Here is a 21,116-nt window from a genome sequence, read left to right on the forward strand (position 1 = left end):
GAAAGATCTCTCCTCAGAGAGCAAGGAGTGAGAGGTGAGTAAGTTAGAAACGAGGCGGAAGAAAGAAGCAGTCCCAGGTGGCTGAGGTGATGGAGGGAGGTTTGTAGAGGAAACATGTTGGGAATGACAAGCGAGCTGGAGAGAAGAGGGCTGTGAGCTTGTGAATTAGACAGCGGCGAGACATGCAGGGCAGCATGATCAGTGGTCTGCCCATCAGCAGATTTCTTTCTGTAGTAGGGGAACAGGAGTGAAAATATTTTCGTGTTAATTTTAGAAACTCGTTTAAACAGAAGGCTTCAGTAGATGAAGGCGGAAAAAATAGGGGGGCCTACTGTTGCTGCATCTTTGCCATTGTTGCATGTCTAAATGCAGTTATAAAGAAATCATCGTTTATATTACGTGAGACTTTTAATAGCAAGGAGAAATTATAGATTATGCCAAGCTCCTCCTTGGCATGGAGCTCTACATAGTGATATTCTTTATTTAGTAACACTGCTGTTACCCTCGGAGAAACTGTAATTGCTATTCAAGGTTATTTTTCTCCCTAGAATGTGGTAATTAATATAATTATAAAAAAAGAAGTTACTAAGAACAGTTTTGGTATAAAGGCCAGGACAAGAGCAAAACAAGGCGGATAGTGTTTCACTTTGTTTACTTGTTCTTCCTGATTAAATGCTTCTGCACGTGGGCTTTAATTTAATTTATCAGCAGCGATATGTACCAGTGGTCATGCCAGCATGCAGAGAACAGTATCTTTTTCTTTCTTTTTCTTTTTTCTTTTTTAATTGTTTCCGGAGCATACCAAAAGTGAAAATCTCATTTATTGAGAGGAAAGTATTCTGTTAACGGTTATCCTGGTGTTCGGCCACTCCCTCTGCAGTTTCTCCTAAGGGCAGTTAATTAATAACAAATTAAGTCAATCAGCTTTGGTCCATTAGGTCATTTCCTCATTATTGTACATTTATTGTTTTTTCATTAATAGCTGAACTCATTTTACATGACTGACAGCTTGATTCATAAAAGTTTAACTTGCGGGTTTCGGTTGGGGAGAGCCTCGGAAGTGCTTGTATTTGCTCAAGTGTTTCTGCAGGCCGTTAAAGCTATTTTCTCCTTGTACAAGCGGCCTCCCCTCTTCAGCACCGTCTTCAAATGTGGTCTGGGTTCCTCCAAAATTGGGGAGCGATGAGGAAACCTCCCTTACTTCCCTGCATTAAAGGAAAGAGAACCGTACCGGCGTGTGGCTGAAGCAGAATTTGAATGCAGACTTAGTTGCGTTGTTTGTCACCAGAACAAAGGAAGCAACTCAGATGGACCGTTTATTTACCGAGCACTTCTTGTTATTAATTGTCTCAAGTCGCTAGCTCTGAAGGTGTGAGAGTACGTTTGTAAATTAACTCCAGGCTGAGGGTTGCGTGGGCAGCGTACATGACAAAGCTTTCAGATTCTGGACATTCAAGCCCGCTCTTTTGCAGTGTAAATTTGGCGATACAAAGTACTCCTTTTTAAAGTAAAATTTATCTGATGTGTTTGATTTTTTGCAAGACACATAGTGAGCTATGGCTTACCGGTAGACATTGATTCCCAGTATGTCTCTGTCATTAATATTTGGAGACCTTACTGCAGGCTTTCAGTGCTTAAAGAGGGCTTCTAAGAAAGATGGAGAGAGACTTTTCACCAAGGCCTGTAGTGTCAGGAGAAGAGGGAACCGTTTTAAACTAGAAGAGGGTAGGTTTAGATTGGACATAAGGAAGACATTCTTCCCTGTGAGGGTGGTGGAACACTGGAACAGGTTCCCCAGAGAAGCTGTGGATGCCCCATCCCTGGCAGTGTTCAAGGCCAGGTTGGCCGGGGCTCTGAGCGACCTGGTCTGGTGGAAGGTGTCTCTGCCCATGGCAGGGGGGTTGGACTGGATGATCTTTTAGGTCACTTCCAACCCGAACCATTCTAGGATTCTGTGTTGTTCTTGGTGGTGAGTTCAGGCCAGAAGGCCCCACTTACTCTGACAGCTTGTTATTTCTCCTCTTCTGCAGTTCCCACTTTCCAAATTGGACTGAGTCTGAAGTCATACAGTAATCATGACCGCTGAAATGCTTTGGTTAGAAAACTTGTAAAATAAAATAGTGGCTGTTTTGGTGACATGGTTACAGTGCAGCAAGAAGTATGAAAAAACAGCCAGAGAAATTCATATGTGAGTTTCACCATGAAGAGCAATGCAAAATGGATGTAAAATCTAAATTGTCTTTAGCTGTGGATTGAGATTTGTTTCTAACCAAGTTTCTACCTTTACTTGCATGTGAAATTTGCAAAACCCAAGCTAAAATGTAAAAAAGATTAATTGCTGAGAGCTCAGTGAGATATTTATGGGTGAAGTTTTCCTGGGCTTGTCCAGTTTCATTCACAGTCGCTAGCTTGCCCACTGGCTCATGTGGATTAATGTCCTGTCTCCAGTTAGACCATGTTGCCTTTCCCCAAATTTTATGTGACTGCTACTTAGCCAGAAGTGAATTGTATTTTGGAGGAGTATCCTAGGTAGAATCAGAAAGCAATGATTTTTACTTTTACTTTCTTATCCTGACTCTTCAGCTGTACATACTCGTATTCTGGTAGCACGGCTGTGGAAAATCCAGCTTTTGGTTCTGAATAAGAGTTCTCCACTTGGATTTGTGCTCCTGTGTGCAGAGCACTTGGGAATGGCACTTTAGCAGGGAATGCAAAGTATCTGAAAAGACAATTTTGGAAATGGAAAGAGGTTTTACAGCTGAATAGAAGAGGTGAGGTAAAAGGCTCAGATCTAGTGTGATGGGCTAAATTAATATATTTAATTTCCTGAAGAATATTAATGATGATTATACTAATTTTGACTGGGGTGAGTTAAAACTTTTCTGCTGGAAGGCTTTATTGGATGCAGACCCCTAATTAAATAGAATTGAAACGTTCTGCAGGAATGTGTTGAGTCCATTAAAAAGCGCTGTGCTTTTCTGTCACCTAGCCACATACGTGGACATTGGCAGGCTCCCTTGGCACCTGCGAGCTTGGGCACTTTCACCAGCTTGCTAGCATTCTGCCCAAGCCTTTTTGAAAGTTTTCCACTCTATAGAAAATAAAACATTTCCAATGTTTGAAGTTTTAACAAAGGTAGAAGTGGAAATGTTTAATTTTGTGTGGAAGAGAAAATGTAATTCTCAGGCAGCTCTTTTCAGAAGAGGTGCTGCCAGGATGTGTGCGCTCCTTAATGTAGTTAGGATGCTCAGATACTGAGGTATGTATTTTTTAAGAGAATTTTTTTTTTTTTTTTTAAAAAACCCCAAACTGAAAAGCCCCTTCTTACTCCCAAAGAGCTACTGTGTGGTTTATTTATTCTCATTTCAGGATTTGTATAGAGTAGGTGTTTGACACAAGTGGCAAAGCCGGGTTATAATGACATATCTTTTCCTGAGGAAATTCACCCTTGACTTTATGAGAGGAATTTTCTCTGCGAACACTGTGGGACTGTGTGTACATTTTCCAGTCTGACACTCTGTGGGTGTACTGGAAACTTATTAAAAGCTTGCATTAGTTTGGGTTGTGCTGTCCTTTCGTTGACTGTTTTGGTATTTGCAGCAGAGTTGTATAAATATTAATTCGGAGTGTGTCCTCACTAATACAGGCTTAACTTACCAGGCACTGGCACAGAGGTGCTGCTCGTAAAATGTCCTACTTAGTGTGATAAATTGTCACTTGTGTGCAAAAGACTCACATAGAGACATCTTTGATAAAGCGCTCAGACCACGGATGTTTCCTCTGCATCTCTGCACCGTGGCTTTATGGCATCCCCTTCAACCACTGAGAACACCGTATAAGGAAATGTTTTGCATTATGATGTTCTTATTAGAACTTAAATAAAAGATGAGAAACTGTCTGCCTTAAATCACACAATTCAGAAAATTTTGATGTCTGGAGGCTTATGGTTTTAAATTGAAAATGCGATTACTAAACTTAAGACTTAGTGAGCAAAGTATTTTAAACTAACTTAGTGCCTAGGAGTCCAAGAGTCATGCTCTAATGCCCTGTTGTGCCAAGAACTCTAAAAATATAGACCAAAAAGATAGATGGAGGTAAAAATTTGATGATATATACATGGCTACAGTCACAGGCTATATTCTCCAGGTCAGAGAGAAGTGACCCCTGCAATCTGTAATGTGTTCTTATGAAGAGTCTCTGCATCGTACAGAAATTGTGAGATTTTTGTCTTTCTCCAAAGACAATTTAGTAAGATATAAATAAAATATTGTAAAGCCTAGGATAGAATAAACACCTTAAGGCAATAGAACAGAAATAGTCCACTGGAAAATAAAGGTTGAGAGTAGGTACCAGTGATAAAAATCTACAAAATTTCTGAGGGCATTGTCAGCAAGAAACATAAATGTTCCATTTGCACACAGAGTAATTATGTTATTTTTAAAGGCAAGAAATACCAACATTACCATAATTGGTCAATGAAAACATCTTAACTCTGCCTTGTGTCGTGCAGAACAAACTTTTCTCTGTTTGAGGCATTTCGTAACATCCTTCCACTTTCAGTTCTGATTGTTAATGAATGGCACTAACCTCTTTCACCCGTGTTTTCCACTCAAATGTTATGGAAGAAGTGAGATTCACACCATAAATTTGGGAAATCTGTAGCGAGTGCCCATGCTGACTGTGATTCTGTTTACTCCACAGACAATATACTGCTTTTGAAGCAGTAGCCATACATAACTTCCCAAAGTTTGAGGTTTTTCAAACCCTTATAACATAGCTCAGGACAATGTACTGTGGTTGAAGTTCTCTCTGTGTGAAAACCCCTCCTCTTGTAAGAATGTCTGAATACTCCTTGTGTTGGTCAGCCTAAGATTTCAGCTTCTTTCTTGTGTTTCATGCTACTGCTCCCTGAATATTGTAGGGAGTTCTCTTGTCTGTTTTTGGTGTTTATACGGGGTAGACAGTTTCCATATTTTAGCATAAGAGGCAGCCAGTTCATATACATTTAGCACCATTAGTACGTTTGGGGTTTAGCTGGAGCGCTCTGGGAGCTGAATTTTCCAGAGGCTCTGTCAACTTCCCACTATATATTTTCTTGATTTTTAATGTACAGAAGTACTCCAAAAGGTACGATTAACAGTAGCACTTCAGAGTTTTACGATACTGCAGGAAGCGTTGAGCTGCGTTTTTCTTCTGTGAGGTTTAGTTTGAAGTTCTCAGCCTGTTAAATGGGTTGCGTGGTGAAGTGGGAGAAGTCTATATACCGGTTGAAGTTGAGTGAATTTGTGTCTAAGAACTGCTGAAGATTCACACCCTCATTTGTGTGTAATAATAATGTGATACAAAAATGTAAATAATTCATCTAAGTGCCTCAAAATCAAAAGCAAAATGCATATCAGTTGACTTAACATTTGTTTCCTAACTTCCAGGTGAACTATGAGTGGTAGGTTCCATGTAATAATTGGAATTGTCTGAGAAATTCCCCTTCTGATTCTTAGGGTAAATGGAATGCATGTGTCACGGGGGAGAGGAAGGGGGGGGAATCCACAGTTATCTGATCACTTAATTAGTTTTGAATAGCAGCCTTCACACTTAAAACACTGCGGAGGGATTCGGCAACTCATTTGGTTGCTTGTCAGAATGAAGTGATTTTTTTTTGTTGCGCAATAAAACATGACTGCAGGCTGGTTTAGATGCGTTGCCTGGTTATTGTTCAGCCGTAACCTCTGTGCCAAGTTTTAAAGAGGGAACTAATCAATGAAAATTATGACTTTGGAGTTGCAACCAGACGGTTGCATTCTTGACATAGTTGTAGATTGGTTTAATAGGGTACCGTAAATTTGAGCAGTTGTCATTTCTCGATATAGACAAGGGCTGTGGGAGATATTTTAAGGCATTCCAGCTTGCCTTTGTTTCTTTTTGTCAGTTCATATTGACAAAAGTCTTTGTCTGAAATTCTGATGTGTAATTATTCAACACTCCTATAATTTGAACAAGAAATATGCTTTTTATTCATATGTTCCTTTAATTGCATCCAGGTTTTTGAGCAGAGGAAGCTGCAGATGACTAGAAACTCTGATCAGTGGAAAATCTCTTGAATGAATTTACAAATAGTTTTTTTTAAATGTTGCTTTTGTGAGCATGTTTTAACTATTCCCATTAATTACAGGTGTAGAAAACACCTACTGTCAGATGTCAGCATCCACTTTGGTACATGAAAGGAGTAATTTTTTCCTGGTATTTCTAGGAGATTAGTTCTGTACTGCTGATAACAATGAAAAAGCTTAAGGCGCATTTTCAAGCCAGATAACAGGAAAAAAATGTGAATTACATGAATATAGGAACTTGTTAGTCCAGCAATAACACCGTTGCAGGCAGCATGTGCACATTAATAAAACAGAGTTTCTCTCTAGTGATAGGTTGGCAAGGCTCTTTGTCCTCAAACTCTTGACTTAAAGTTGTGGAGAAGCCAATCCTGTATTGTTTGTATATGTCACCGCGGTATTAGAGAGGCAGCGGGTGATCTGTAGGGGCAAGAAGCCAGGGAAGCATCCCCCGCCTCTTACTGCAAACCATCTCCAGGTTTTGGCTTCCACATTCTGTGACTTCCCAGCCCAGCAGTGTACTGGTTTCCTTTTCTGTATTTCTGTTTGCATTGTCATTTGTTAAAGATAGCAGGCATGCTCATTATGTTGATGGCTGCTTTGAGACCTCAGTTTGGGTCACTTTTTGATGACACTTTTTTGTGATAGTGTATAGATTCCTTTGAGCAGCCCATTAAAAGGGCTCTCTTAATGTGACAAAGGCCAACCTGCAAAGGTTTAGAGCTTCCAGAACTACAGTTTTGTGAACAATCCTATGGTAACTCTTATGTGGCAAGAAAATTATTGACTTACTTGATAATATATTAATTTACCCCAGGGTCCCTGCATAAATCAGCAACTTAATTATTAGTGATACACTGCTCAGTGTTATTCTCTTTATTGTTCAGCCTTTGACTCCCTGACTTAAAAATGCTCCGTGGAGATAAGAAAAATTGGCTGCTCTAAGGCCTATTCGTTGATACTATTACTGCAGTGCTTGATTTAACATTCACAAAGCTGCTGCGGATAGCGAGATCGAATCTCTGTTGTGGGAAGGGGAGCTGAGATACGGAAGCATGAGGTTTAAGAAAGGTGTTCAACACTTTAATGTCCTGTGTTGAGTAATTTGGGTTGGATTTTTTTTCTGTGTTCAGTATCATGTTTATTACTTGACAATAGTCAAAGCAAAATTTACGTTGACCAGAACTGTAATTTGATTCAGCAGCTGATCTGCAAATCAGATGCAGAGGTTTTCAGTCGGAACCCCAAAACAGAAAGTACGTAGTTCACAAACTGAGAGAGGATTGGATTAAGTAAATTGCATTGTAGATGACTTTTTCCCCCCCCCCCAAAACTGGTAGAGTAGCTAGTTCTAGAAACTGCAGGCCATCTTTCATGTTTCTTATTCTGCAAGTCCATGGTATACCTACTGGTTTTTGCAGTGACTGAGACAGAGATTATGTAAACAACTCTTCTAACTAAACGTTCCCGATTCGTCCTCGGAGTGAGTCCGTTCTGCACACTGAATGAGTCACAGTTCATATGGAAAACATGGTATGTAATCATAGAGTTGAGAATGGACCTCACAGGCACAAAGAGCCAATCAGGTAGCAATTGTGTGGACAATCTCTTCTAAGGTGAGGTTAAACATTCTTTTCATGTCCTCTGACTTACTGTATGTAGCTTTATAGCTTTAAAACAAAACCAAAAAAAAGCCTTCAAAAACAGAATGCTGTCAGGTGGTTCGTCACTATTCACGGTGCTCGCCAGAGCACTGCAGCTGAGCCAATGGCAGAAGGAATTTACTGCCCGCTAGTACTGCGGGGCAATGAAAGTGCTTTGCCGTGGCGCTCATTGGTTTTTCTCACCACAGGTGTTTCTACATTCCTTCAAATACACCCTGTCTCTGCTCCTTCCCTCAAATAGAAGCTGTTGCACTGTATTTTTTTTTTTTTTTTGCTCAATCACGCTTCTCACTTTCTTAGTACCTTGTCTAATATTTTCCATTACTTATCCCCATCTCTTCTGCCTCCAGTCTCTCCTACTTAGTCTCTCCAGTTCCATCCAGTTTCACTTTCTTCTTCTCAGTATCTTCTCCAGCTGTCTTGCTCATCCAAGTCTCATCTCTTGAATCCCGGTCCCAAGTTTTATCCAAGTTTTTCCAAAGTATTCCATGCATTTTAGGTACAGGCATTTGTGTTGGGCCACTTCCTTGCTGTGTCCACGCTGCCTGTACCAGGCTCAAGGGGTTATTAAGAGCAGGAGAGCGATGCCGTGTTTTCATTTCCAGTGCCCGCTCCTAATGCGGACCTCAGGAGCACGTACCAGTAATTGCTGGAAAGCTCCTCAGCCTCATTTAGCCTCAGATGTGGAACGCACTTCTTGTAAACAGGCTGTTCCAGTAGTTTAGCTGCAAAACTTTTAACAAGTTTTGACCGAACATGTACAAAGCAGGAATATCAGCATTTTTTTTCAAAAGCTTGTGGGCTGGCTATATTTGGGTAGATTTCCATATAAGAGGCAGAGGATGCATTCTGGACAGAAACCTGCTTTCCTAGCTCACTTCATTTCATGCATTAAATTAAAACAGCCACTTGGATTTTTGAAGAAAAATTATCAGGATATTTGAAGCATGGGGGAAAAAATAAAACACCTTCCCCCTCTTGTTTTCCTCCAGACTCATTCTTGGATAAAATACTTCAGTCAAAGAAATGAGACTAAGGCAGATACCGGGCACGGAAAATTTTAGTCAGAATGGTTAAAGTTTGATGAACTCATGAGTAAATGGACAGTGATACCAGCTGTGGCTGTACCAAAGCATTATAAAATATGGGAAACCCATCTGCTAATTAGTTTAAGGTGCCTTTTTTTTTTTTAAATAGGAAAAAGGAATATATTGCAGAAATAGTGTAAGAGTGTGTTATATCAGAAATTGATTTTTGGTGGAAACAAGAACTCTAACATATGAATAACGCTGTCATTTCTGTTTCACTTGGCTTCTGGAAACTCATCGTCATTTTTAAGCAGCATTTATGTTGTTCTACAATTGTTCACTTTTTTTGTGGAAACCGAATTATTCCACATTGTAGGTCTTTTTGTAACAAAAACAATCAAAATACATACTCTCAATGGACTTACCACAATTCACCCCAGAGGCAGTAACATCTGTACATTTCTGCCTCATGTAACACTGCGTAAACATTTCTGTTGCCTGGTTGTCACTTAGAATAGAGATCTTTTTCCAAGAACATTGTGATTATTTGCTGCAATAAGAATTTTTAATTAAAAAGTGCAATATCGTGGTAATACAAATCAGAAACTTCCCTAAACTTTCCGTCCTTCTGTTGGAACCATTCAGGAAGTCCCTTCTCCCATGCAAACGCCAGTTGTTTAAATGGGATGCATGCAACTGAATTTCCATTTAAACTCATTAAGCTTTCATATAGAAGACTGGTGGAGGATTATTCCCACGTACTGATGAAGCCGGGAGAATAAAAGATTGAAGTAGTGAAACCTACATGATATAAAGACTGCACCCCAGAGGGAACAGGCAGCTCTAAGAACAATGCTTTTTAAAAATGAAATAAAATACTGCTGGAAACCTTAGAGTAGATGTTTTATCATTTTGGCATCGTTTTCTACAAACTGTGAGGACTAGGTGTATCATCTTTGCTCTAAGTCTGCTGATTCCACTAGAGTTGCAACAGGTATGAGCTTGTTCAAAGCTGATATTGGTGGTACCTGTCGAAAAGGGTTTTGGGGTGACGGATTTTTCTAGTCTAAAGAGTGCTATCACTATTATTGTATTAAAGCAGCTATCCTGAGGAGGACTATTAAACATGCTCTATTTTTCAGATGTGTTTGAACAGTGTAGACAGATGAGACGCTGAACCTGCAGCAGGGGCCTAAAGCTTCCGTGTTAAGGCGTTCTTCAGCCTTTGAGCCAGGTTGTGTCAAATGGAAATAACTTTTCACTGATTTCCCATTAAATGAGGCAATAGCGTGCAGTTTAAGCACCTTGAGCATTATGCAGTGTTTCTATAAATAGCTATTGGAATGGAAGAATTCTTGTATTTGGTGGATTTTTTTTATGCAGCATATTTATAGAGAAAAATGATACCACTGCTGAGACTGAGACCAGTACAAAGTAGTTATGGTTTCTGCTGCAAATGCCAAGCTTTTGATGCTTGATTGGGATCATGCAAAGAATATCCTGTGTGCACGCCGGTTTCGATACTGAAGTACTTCTTTGCTCAGGGAACTGGGCCCTAAAAGAAATTTGGGACAGTAAAATAGTAACTGCATTTTGAAAAAAAAAAAGGCTTTGAACTGAGTTGATAGTCATCTGGTCTTTTGCTGGATCAGAAAAAGACTAGCAAGTCAACTGGCTAGATCACGGGCAGGTGCGAACTGACATAGCGCTGACTTCCACAGCACGCTTGCGGATCACTTTACACCAGATGATGCTCTCTTCCAGCATGGTCTGTTTTTGGTATTTGTCTTCCATTTTCTAGTTGTTAAACCTAGATGTTGTAGAAACCACTTATTGTTTCTCAGATTTTTTTGGTTGGTTGGTTGGACTTTTTCTTTTTTTTTTTGGAATAGCATTTGTAAAAATTTTAGCAATAAACAGGATTGACACATTTTTTATACTACTGAGGAACTGCACTGTTATTTTTCCTACTATAGCTCTTCGGTGAGCCCCTCCTAAGCTTATAGTGCCAAACATTTCCAGTCATGCACATTAAATCAGTGTGGATGCTTTGTGTGGGATGGACTTGGATTCTTTACAAGTTGTTGAAAATCTTAAATAAAATAAGTTAGTTTGATCTAATCAGATGGATCTGTCGGTGAGAATTTTTAAAAAAGCCATGAACCTGTAAAGTTAAGCAGAAATCCTTGTTTTTCCATCTGTTTAGTTGATCTTTCTTCCCCGTTATTAGGCATGCTGTGCTTTAAGCTGTGCGGTGCTATGGAAGGGAGAAAAGGTAAAGCAGTGAGAGGTGCACTTGCCACATTACGCCTTAGTGCCTTATTTGTCTGATGCACGGTGAAGTTAATAAAGATTAGGTAACACTTAAAAGACTTTTCTTGGGGCAAAGCTTGAAACCATTAGTGGAAAAAAAACGGTGTTTAAGTTCCAGACTGAGAAGGCAGCGGTTCCCTTACCCGTGGCAGTGGAGCCAGCACGTACCCCGGGGAGGGCGGGCACCCCAGGGTGCAGCTCTGCCACGGACCGTCTTCCTTGTTGCAAAGACAAGGCTGTTGCCACGCAGAAATACGATTTTGTATGGTGCACGTGGCTAAGGTCCTTTCCGTCTCTGCCGGAAAGCCCCTGGAAAGCAGCGAGGGAGAGGAGGGAGGCTGCCACCCCGCATTACTTGCTCCTTTAGGCTCCCATTGCTTCTGGAGCTCTCTCTGGTTAGTAAAGGTTAGTAGTTTGTGATGATTGTCGTAACTAAGCTTAGTCTCCATTGCAACAGACACCTAGGTGTGAATTCATCAGTTGAGGCAGTGCCGAGGTTTCAGCAATACAGGTGCTCCTTCCTCATAAACTTCTCCAGATACCACTGCATCCACAGGTGTTAATGTTCATTCCGTGTCAAGCCAGACATGTGTAGTGCACTGTCTGTGGTCATGGGCTGCAGCTAGAGCTGGCTAGCACTATTTTTACTGCGGAGCTGCTCTTGACATAATTTAAAAAATTTTACCTTCTACAGTTTCTTGCATATTTTTGTTTTTCAGAAGCAGCAAGTTTTTTTTTTTTTAATAAAAATACAGCAGTATTTTTTTTTTAATAAAAAAATCTGCCTGGTACTTTGTGCCACAGATACCTAGACACATTTAATATGCCTTAGTTCTTTTTTCAGTTGGCATAGAGTTGTCTTTGTGTTCTGTTACCATTTTTAAAAACAAGACCTATTGGGGAAATAGAAGAGTCTCCAGTAGCTTAAATGGATCTGTTACTGTCTTTCAGAGTGTGTTCCGCTAGACAAAGGTAGGTTGCTGTGATTCTAATTAACAGTGCTATGAACATGCGCGGTCCTTGGCAATGCAAAGAGAAAGAACTTAACAGAAAAATTAAAATTTGAAGGACCCCAGGATTTGCTTTTAGATACAGACCTGGAACTTCCATCGGTTTCGGGAGGAACAAGGCACCAGCACTTCAGAGCAGAAGGTCATCGCAGACATGGTGGGTTGTTGTGTAAGGAACTGGAATTTACGTAGTATGCATGTTGCAAGGACACGGCGCTTTTAAGATATGTTCTGAAAATGAAAGAAGAATCTCCAGATTACTGTTTCAGAAACAAGTATGTTAATTATTTTTCTTTGGAAATGTGTTTATCCTTTGGAATGTCAAAGGATTAATGTGATTAGATAGAACCACTACAGAAATGAAAACTAGAGTGTAACTGGATTACTTGGACTTAATTGAGTATATAGTACTGCACACGTAGAAAATATTAATTATGAATTATGCCTGAGCCTGGAGAACCCAGGAGGAGTATGGGGCCTTGGAAAAAGAGTTTGCCAGTTACTGTAGGTCGTAAGAATGAAACAGCGCCAAAAATCTTAGTTGATGTTTTAATTGCCTTCAGAGATGGTATCAGGATCAAAATAGCCCGTTTATGCGTTTCCAGAAGTGCATTATCAGGGCAGCTTTGAAACAGCTTTGCTGATGGCAGGCGTGCATCCAGCCTGAGCGCACATCTGCTGGCAGACTGGTCATGTCTGGTGTTCTGCCAGCACTTTGTTAATTAACCCTGGTGTCAAAGGTTGGTTACAAACTTGTGCTTTTCCAATGTTTCCCAAAAGCTAAAAAGCAAGTAGGGTGGTTGGTTTGTTTTACAGTCTTAGCTGTACTGGCAGCTCATTTTAAGAAGGCTGTAGCGGTACATGGCAGAGAAGTACTGGGTGTTGCTGTCCCTCAGAATGATTTCAGACCTGCGTATCTCAGATGAAACTGAGGCATAAATAAAGCTACAGTTTCCAGAGTGCAGAGTTTGTCAATTGTGGACACAGTGCATTTCAGGAAATTTGGCTGGAGGTCTCAAAGCACAAAGGGATACTTCTAAATGCCTGCCTCACCGACGCAGTGCTGTGCTGCTGCTGTTACTGCCGTGTTCTGAAAGTACGGGGAGAAAAGTCGGAGAAGATGGCATAGTCATTGAAACAGCTGCGTCAAAATGCAGCGGTGGAAGCTCTGGAAGCGTTTTACATTGTGTGAAAATGTCCAGCACGTTGAAGGTGCTTAGCTGAATAAAGTCCTGCCCGCCTAGGTTACAGCATTGGTTTTTCCAGGCAGAGTATTTTGAGTAGAAGAGAGACAGACAACATCTCAAAACATACAAAATTATGGATTCTAATTTTAATCCGTTTCTAATTTTACAGTGCGCAACTGAAAGAATAATAATTAAAAAAAACCTTCTCCTGGTATAGAATATAGTTTTGTAGATAATTTATGCCTGCCTCTACATGATGGAATCTGAGATATACCTTAGTAGATGCAACGTATATTTTCTGCTGATCAGGCCTGCACAGACCTGGTTTAGAAAGGAGATTTTATTTGCTTTTTAAAAACGTCCAAAGAGGGAAATCCTGGTTTTATATCAAAACCTCTGTGAAAAACTTCAGATAACTCCCTCAGTAGTCAAAAAACAAATGAAGTTTTTGAGAAGAAAATGAAATTCTAGATCTGTTGTTTAAAAAAACCCAATGAATACAGTCAGCATTTTGTTTTCTGAAAACTTGTTTTCCAGTCCCTACCAGGCAGCATGATCCTAATGCCCTCGTGTCACTGAGGGGGAACCGAGGCAGAATCACACAATAAGGTTAAATATTTTAGCAAAGTTCATTCTGAAAGCATCTGGGAGATTTTGGAAAGAGATCCAGGTTGTTTAAATCCTAGCACTCTGGCTTAGCCACAGGAACATTCTTCATCTGTAAACATGCCAACATGCCTGCTTTTTAAAGTGAAATGGCTTTTCGTTTGGCGGGGGGCCGGGAAGGGGCTCTGCCGCGGGCAGGCCCCTGGGACAGAGCGGGAGCTGGGCACAGGTGTGACCTGCTGCGCTGTGCTGTGGGAAACCCCGGCCTCGTCCCGGTTTCTTCCAGCGTGTCCCAGCTGCGTGGGTGAGCTGGGAACAGGCGATGAGCTCGCTGAGGTACAGCTGTTAGACGCTGTAAATACGAGCTGTCTTTGGGGTTGTAGCCTCCTCATCACAGATGCTCCTTGCTGTCTTTTAGGAGTTTTACAGTCAAGCTGTCTGTGTTTGTGACAGAAATAGCAATTAAATACAAGTGTAAAAATTGGTTGTACTCTCAAGGAATAAATAAAAAATGAGGATGTACAGAAACCCCTATGCTAAAGTTTCACTTTTGATTGTACAGGGCCAGACGTTTGCCTTTTAGTCCTAACAGTGTATTTTCTGCCTAAAATGTGCGCTAAAAAGTCAGAGGGGCCGAGAGAAAGTGCTTGGCACTCTTAGGTCTTCTGAGCAAGGCTCAGGGATTTCATTTGCAGGGGGGCTGAGCAGCAGGCAGCGTGAAACTGCCCTTTCGTTCAGCTACGAGCTAAGGATTTAGGCGGGGTTAATAACTGATGTGTAGATGTTAAGTAGTGCGTATGTAGAGTGTAACTCTGTTAAGCCTTGGTGATTCATAATCAATATAGTAATATATATATATTACCAATATATACCAATATAGTAAGTTTGACTAGCTACACCTTGTAGTTAATTCTTTCATAAAATATTTTTAAAAGACATTTAAAAATAAAAATGAGTATAATCTGGATAAAAATAAAGCAAAGGGTTTTTGCAGAGCAGGCCACACTCTCAAATTTTTACTCAAATTTTCTACATAAACTTTGATGAAAGAAACGGAGAAAGGACAACTGAGTTGGGACTTTTAAAGTAGCAGGGATTTACTGAGTTAGCCTTTTCTTCTGATTTCAGCTTGATCCACAGTGTGTTTGTCAGCCCTTTGTCCTGCTTTAAAGCAACGGGGCCCCTGGCCTGTGGGCAACTTTCCGTAAGTTTAAAAACAGAAATTGTAGCTGTATAAAAATGATGTTAGAAGGGGCGAGTGTCACTATTTTTTGGCAACAGCAATGAATATTTTGATCTTTTTATTCATACGTTGCCTGCAGTTGGTATGAACAGGGCGTACAGGAAATGGTTTATGAGCCAGAAATACTGGTACATGAGAGCACGAGCTCAAGGCTCAGAGAAGGAAAAACAAGAAACAACAAAACTTCACAATAGACTGTGAGAAAACGGGTGCCAAAAAAAAAGGGAAAAGCGTTCCAAAAAGAAACCCTTCAGGCTGGGTTCTTTGCCGGTGCAACTGATGTCATTCTGCGGTAATTTAATGTGGTGACCTTAATTTATGCCAGCTCAGGTTCTGTCGCTTCACCTTTAGGATGTGTGCTAGAATTGGGTTCCATGAATAATGCAAGCTCCCTAGGCTTGGTCGGCTGGTTGTTGGGGCTGAATTACCCTTGTTGCATTGCTGTGTCCCCGACGTAAGGATGTGTATCTCAGTTGTGGGAACAGAGCTTTGCTGTCTGCATTTGGCACTAGAAAGACTTTTGGTCCCAGCCTTCCCATGTGGTTTGGTGGCTCATGGTGGTCCTATTTTCAGGGAAGCTTTGTTTGTTTGTTTTTTTTTATTAGAGGGTTTTGTTGAGGAAAACAATATTTGCATGTACTTGGAGATCTCAGAAGGGTGGGTGAACAGAGCACAGATGGCCGGTTGGCCAGAAACAGTGTTTATTCTAGAAGATTTGTTACCATGATTGGAATAGAAGATAAAGTAGTCCATGAACCTTCCCCCGGGCACGTCTTGGGTCCAGTTTATAGCCCACTTGAAAACTCTTGACTTTGACCTCTCACTGATCCGGTTACAAACATCTTCATGTGTAGCTGGTGGGTACAAAGCAAGAGCTCCTCTGGGACCTCTGGGGCGCTGGCTTTCACTGGAAAGATGACCAGTTTTTCCCCAATACAAATACAAGGGAACTGACTTACAGCTGCAACAAGAGCTCTTCTTACTCATTCTCTTGCTGTTCCCTTCGAAACCACAGTTGTTTAGCCATCCTGCTGTCATATAATACTGTCTCTAGTTTCCCCTTGAAATGTCTCCTATAGAAATAATATTCTAGTCTGTTTCTTCATATGGTTTCTACTCTTCTTGAATAGCGTTTTAATAGCCATTTTGATCATCTGAAGGCTACCTGAAAAAAATGCGTGTGTGACCAAAGCAAAATTGTTCTAATGAACTCGGCTTGCTTCTCTAGAAATCTTTCTCCCTGTCATGTGCGCCCACACACAGAGCAGTCTTCTGCTGTAACTGCTGTAGTGTGAGGATACAGGCAGAACAAAGTAATTAAGTATTTAAATATTTAACTTGTATTTACTTTTGGAATCCGCTTATCTAAACAAGACTTGCCTGCCAAAGGCTTGCGTTGCAGGTGACCTAAGACAAGATGTTACTTCTATCTCTAAACCTGCCCGGCCTCGCTACGTGTGTGTGCACGCACGCGCCTGTGTGTCAGAACCTTTTCCCACTCTTTAGCTTCAGGAACTCTGAAGCTAGCATTTGAAGGCACAGGTTAAAATACAAAGTAATGCAAGGACTGCAACAGCAGCATGTGGAAATAGAAAAGAAAAAGGATAGGATGAGAAAAAGAGGCTGACGTGGGCAGCTTTTAATAAGGTATAGCAGCATGTACGTTAAGTGTTTCAACAGTGCTGAATCCGAGCCCAGAATATTAATAATGAAAAATGTGGAGCTGTTGTGGAAAGGAAATGATTCACATCTCATTTATTGAATTTATCTTGAAGTGTCATCTTTTTGCTGAGGAAAATGACAACTCAATAAAATAATTGCTTTTTGTGTAGAACTGCTGGTCCATGAACTCCACAAACTCATTTTTTCCCTACAGGCACTTTTGATACTGTTACTTAAAATCACACCGTTTGTTACCTGTTTTAAAGAAAAGGAGTCTCCTGATGTTGATATTGTTCATCTGGACTACACTTAGGCAATGCCTTCATTGACCTTCTCAAGCGAATTAGTAAGAAAGCAATAGTAACATTGCTTTTGATTATAATGTGACTTTGTTTTTTGTGTTTTTTTTTTTTTTAATTTAAACAGATGTGTCCTGAAAGCAGCAGAAATATTAGAGAGGTGCAGTGTGCATCATACAATAACAAGCCATTTATGGGTCGATTTTATGAATGGGAACCTTTTGCAGAAGGTAAGGGAAGACAACTTGGTTTTGCATTATTATATAGATTATGTTTTGGCACGGCAAATGTGGTTTTACCCAGCGGAAGCCATCAGGCTTTGACTGTGTGAGTCTTGCTCATTGTGCTCCGTTCGTCTGCTGAATTTGTTCAAGGGCAGACATGTAGATAATCTCACCTCAATATTCCTTATATTTTACAGGAATGAAAGCACGTAAGTCCTTCTTCGGTATACCATTGGCTCTGCATAGTGTTGCAACAGCATTTCAGCTGCTATGCTGTTAACTCTCCTTTTCTTTTACTTTTGGTGACAAAGGCTCAGTATGGCTCCATGTCAGTAAATGGCATTAAATATTTTTATGCTAGCTTAGCACGTGACTCATGGTCCTTATGCATTCATTTCAGGACTCTCTGGCTGTCTAGTTTGTGTTTTCTAATGCTGTGTTTGACAGCTGGGATGGTGACTATGGGAGGGATTCCTGTGCTGTGGACTCCCCCAGCTGCATGTTGAACTGGTTGCCCTGGAACACCCAGCAGCAGCAGCCGCTCTAGTAGTGGTCTGCCACCCCTCTAGGGTCCTAACCTTTGGAGGATAAACTCTCACTGAGTTGGGGGTTATAATCTTTCTCCAGAAACATGTTTTGTGAAATACTTATTTTGTTTGTATTTCTGTAAACGAGAGCTGGGCCCACCTCGGTTGAGATTCACAATTATTTATGTGGGAAATAATTTATTCTTCAATCACATCTCTGGATTCAGAGGAATTTAGTTCATGTCTTATTTTTTTAAAATTGCCATGTTTTAAAAGTTGTTTTCCACAAAACTTCAAAGACCAAAGAGGATTTCTGCATAGAGAAGTACGTACACAGGCACCTTTGTTATTCTGGGGTCGCTTTGTCACTTGGCGCGAAGCACCAGCAGCAGAGTATGGTGATGGCTCCATTACCCACAGACTCCATCACCAGCGGGCTGGGTGTGCTTGTACCACGCCCTGCGCTCCGTCTCCCCTCCGCGTGGAGGCACAGTCTCACCTTAAAATTTTAAAATGGAAGATACAGGCCCATTACTTATCCTTTCTAGATTTGAGAAGAACAAAGTAGAAGGAAGAGAATTTACCTGTATTTTTCAAGTATCTCTTGAATATGACCTTTATTGCCTTCCGTGTGAGTAGCTACGTGTAATACAGTGGCACACAATTAAATCGAAGTAACACGTTATGCCGTGGCTTTTAATGTCTTACGGCCAGTGTTTGCAGGGATTTCTCTTTGCCGGAAGACTTCATTACAAATAACGGCTTCAGGGTACTATGATTTCTCTTTATGTCAGCGCCTGGCCCCTGTTTGTCCTAAAGCTGGTGTAGTGGCAGGATTTACCTGATAATGCACATCTTCAGTGTCAGTGATCTGCGCGGGGGCAGTGAGTGTGCTCTGTATATTTTACTTTCCTTCAGTCTTTAACTGACGGTGCTAAGTTGCTTTCCTAGCTCCGAAAGGGAGGCCAAACAAGGGATTAGAAAAAGGAAGGGATAAGTTTCTTTCATGATGGAGGGATTCCTCCTGGTTCTCATATTTTTGTTCCCCCTCCCTTCATCCTAACAGGTTTAGAAGGAGAAAAGAGTGATAGCTACTGGTAATTTTTTGTTGTTGATAAGCTGAGGTCATGTCTATCCTGTAGTACAGAGCCTGATACTAAGTTTTGAAGTGAAAGCAGTGAAAAGCGCATGTGTGTAGGGCTGTGACTGGGTGTGTCAGCTGGAAGATGGCACGTGCTGCTGTCACTTGCTCTTGGGGACGGGGGAACCCTTTGCTGGACTATACTGAGCGAATAGCTCTCTCTGAGCCAGCTTTTGGGGATCTGTGCCTTTCCTCAGTGTACAAGGCAGAATGCCTTTTTTTGTAACAACGAAGACCCTTCCAAAGATGTGCTGAAGGACGTATTAGAAGTCATTGTGAGTTTATTTTTCAGGGAACTCAAGGAGTGTTGCAAGTGTGTGAAGTTCCTTTTCCCTGTGCCCAGAATTGGACATTTCCTTGGGTACTTAGCGTGCTTTCTGTAGCTCCTTTGGACGAGCAGCTTTGGTCGCAATTGATGTTGCCTACTTTTACAGCTCGGCATCCCTCAGTGCAGATTCCAGTAGGTTCATATCTCACTCCCAGTTGATCTTACAATGTTTGCTTCTAACGTAGTCTTGCCTCAGCCCTGGTTTTATCTGTGTGGGTGTAGTGGAGACTTGCAGAGCTGTACCTCTTTATCTCAAATTGTGATCTTTCAGTATATACTATGCTTTTAATTAAAGTCTCGTTAGGCATTGTGAAGCTGCCCAAAAGGAAGCTTCAGAGCTGTACAACTTTGGCACTTTTTCGCGCATTTAGGCAGAAGAAAGAGCTTGATACTGCAGCAGGCAGATGGCTGAAGGCATGTTCTGCAGCCAGCATGACTTCTCCTACAGCATGGCCCCAAAGCCTTATGATGTATCAGCTTTGGTGCATCCCTTTTCAAAGTGCCAATGACAAGACACGGTCAATGCTGAGCCAGCTCAGCCCACCTCCATCTCCTTGCTTCCTACACGGCAGCTTTGACTCACCCTGCCCTGTGCCAGGAAAGATGACTCAGGGGATCTAAAACATGCCACAATCATTTCTTTTTCCCTCCCCTGCATAGCACAGCTTGCTCCTAATGTTTATGTTGGATCAATAAGGGTGGCTAAACTGTAATTTACAGCCGTGTCCTGATGGTGAGTTAAGTGTAATTATTATTATTTTTGAAAAACACACACATTTTTATTTCTCCCTTGTTCAGCTTGGTGCAGCTGCATTTCTAACCCGGTTTTATCTGCTACTGCTCCAACACAAACTTTTGTCTTTATTAAAAAAGCCGTATTAAATTTAGAGTATTTAATGAAAAAACCCTAGTTTGTGTTGGAGAACCAACAGCACGTAATGACTTTAAGGGCAGGATTTGAGAGGAAGGATCCAGTTGTGACAGAGAGAACACATCACAGTGACATGACCATAAAACCTGTAAGGAAGTTTACATCTACAGAAGCAGTAAATATTTTAATGATTCTGATAATTTTTGAACTCTTTATTTCAGCTAACTTTTTTTTTATTGTGGTGAAAAATTAATAACCCAAAGTGTTTGATATTTTGATGGCTGTATGAAAATAATCTATTTAAAGAAGAAAACCTGTTGGTTCATTGAAAAGGCTAACTCAGTGGGAATGTGAATTTCCAGCCCTCAACTCTGCAAATCATGTAATTAAGAATTATCATTAAAATACACACACATCAACAAAAAATAATTCCCCACACCAAAATCAAAATAATATCATCACAACACCAAATAAAAATGGACAATTTACACACAATCCGCCCCTCGTCCCTTCACCATGATTAGAACAATATAAATTCCCCACAATCATTTTGCTCTCTAGCCAAGTTCAGTCCCTGTTTTGGCCGTTACTGCTCCCAATTAATATCCTTATCCCAAATTCCTCACCCCATGTTGGGTGCCAAAATAACTGCCGGAGTTCAGCCCCGCTCAGGACCAAGCTACGCAGTCTCTCGCTCACTCTCCCCACCCTCCGAGAGAACAGGGAGAGGTAACAGAACAAAAAGCTCCAGGTTTGAGATAAGGACAGGGAGAGATCATTGAAGTTACCGTTATGGGGAAAACTATTTATTTATTACTAAAACCAAAGCAGGATAATGAAAAAGAGAAGAAAAACAACTTCCCCCCCCGCCCACCCTCTTCCCAGGCTTGACTTAATGTCAATTATCTC

At 40.9% G+C, this 21,116-nt stretch overlaps 1 protein-coding gene across 2 annotated transcripts in view; it reads left to right on the forward strand.

The window, feature by feature from the left end:
* Window positions 1-21,116, forward strand: part of THSD4 (thrombospondin type 1 domain containing 4) — a 300,054-nt gene that overhangs the window by 58,494 nt on the left and 220,444 nt on the right. For both annotated transcript variants that reach the window (XM_086757274.1, XM_086757275.1), the window contains exon 6: window positions 17,244-17,346. In XM_086757274.1, coding sequence (XP_086613400.1) covers window positions 17,244-17,346 — 103 coding nt within the window. The remainder of the gene's footprint in view (window positions 1-17,243; window positions 17,347-21,116) is intronic.

This window comes from Chlamydotis macqueenii, chromosome 12, assembly GCF_036417535.1.
Source record: "Chlamydotis macqueenii isolate bChlMac1 chromosome 12, bChlMac1.mat, whole genome shotgun sequence".
NCBI lineage: Eukaryota > Metazoa > Chordata > Aves > Otidiformes > Otididae > Chlamydotis > Chlamydotis macqueenii.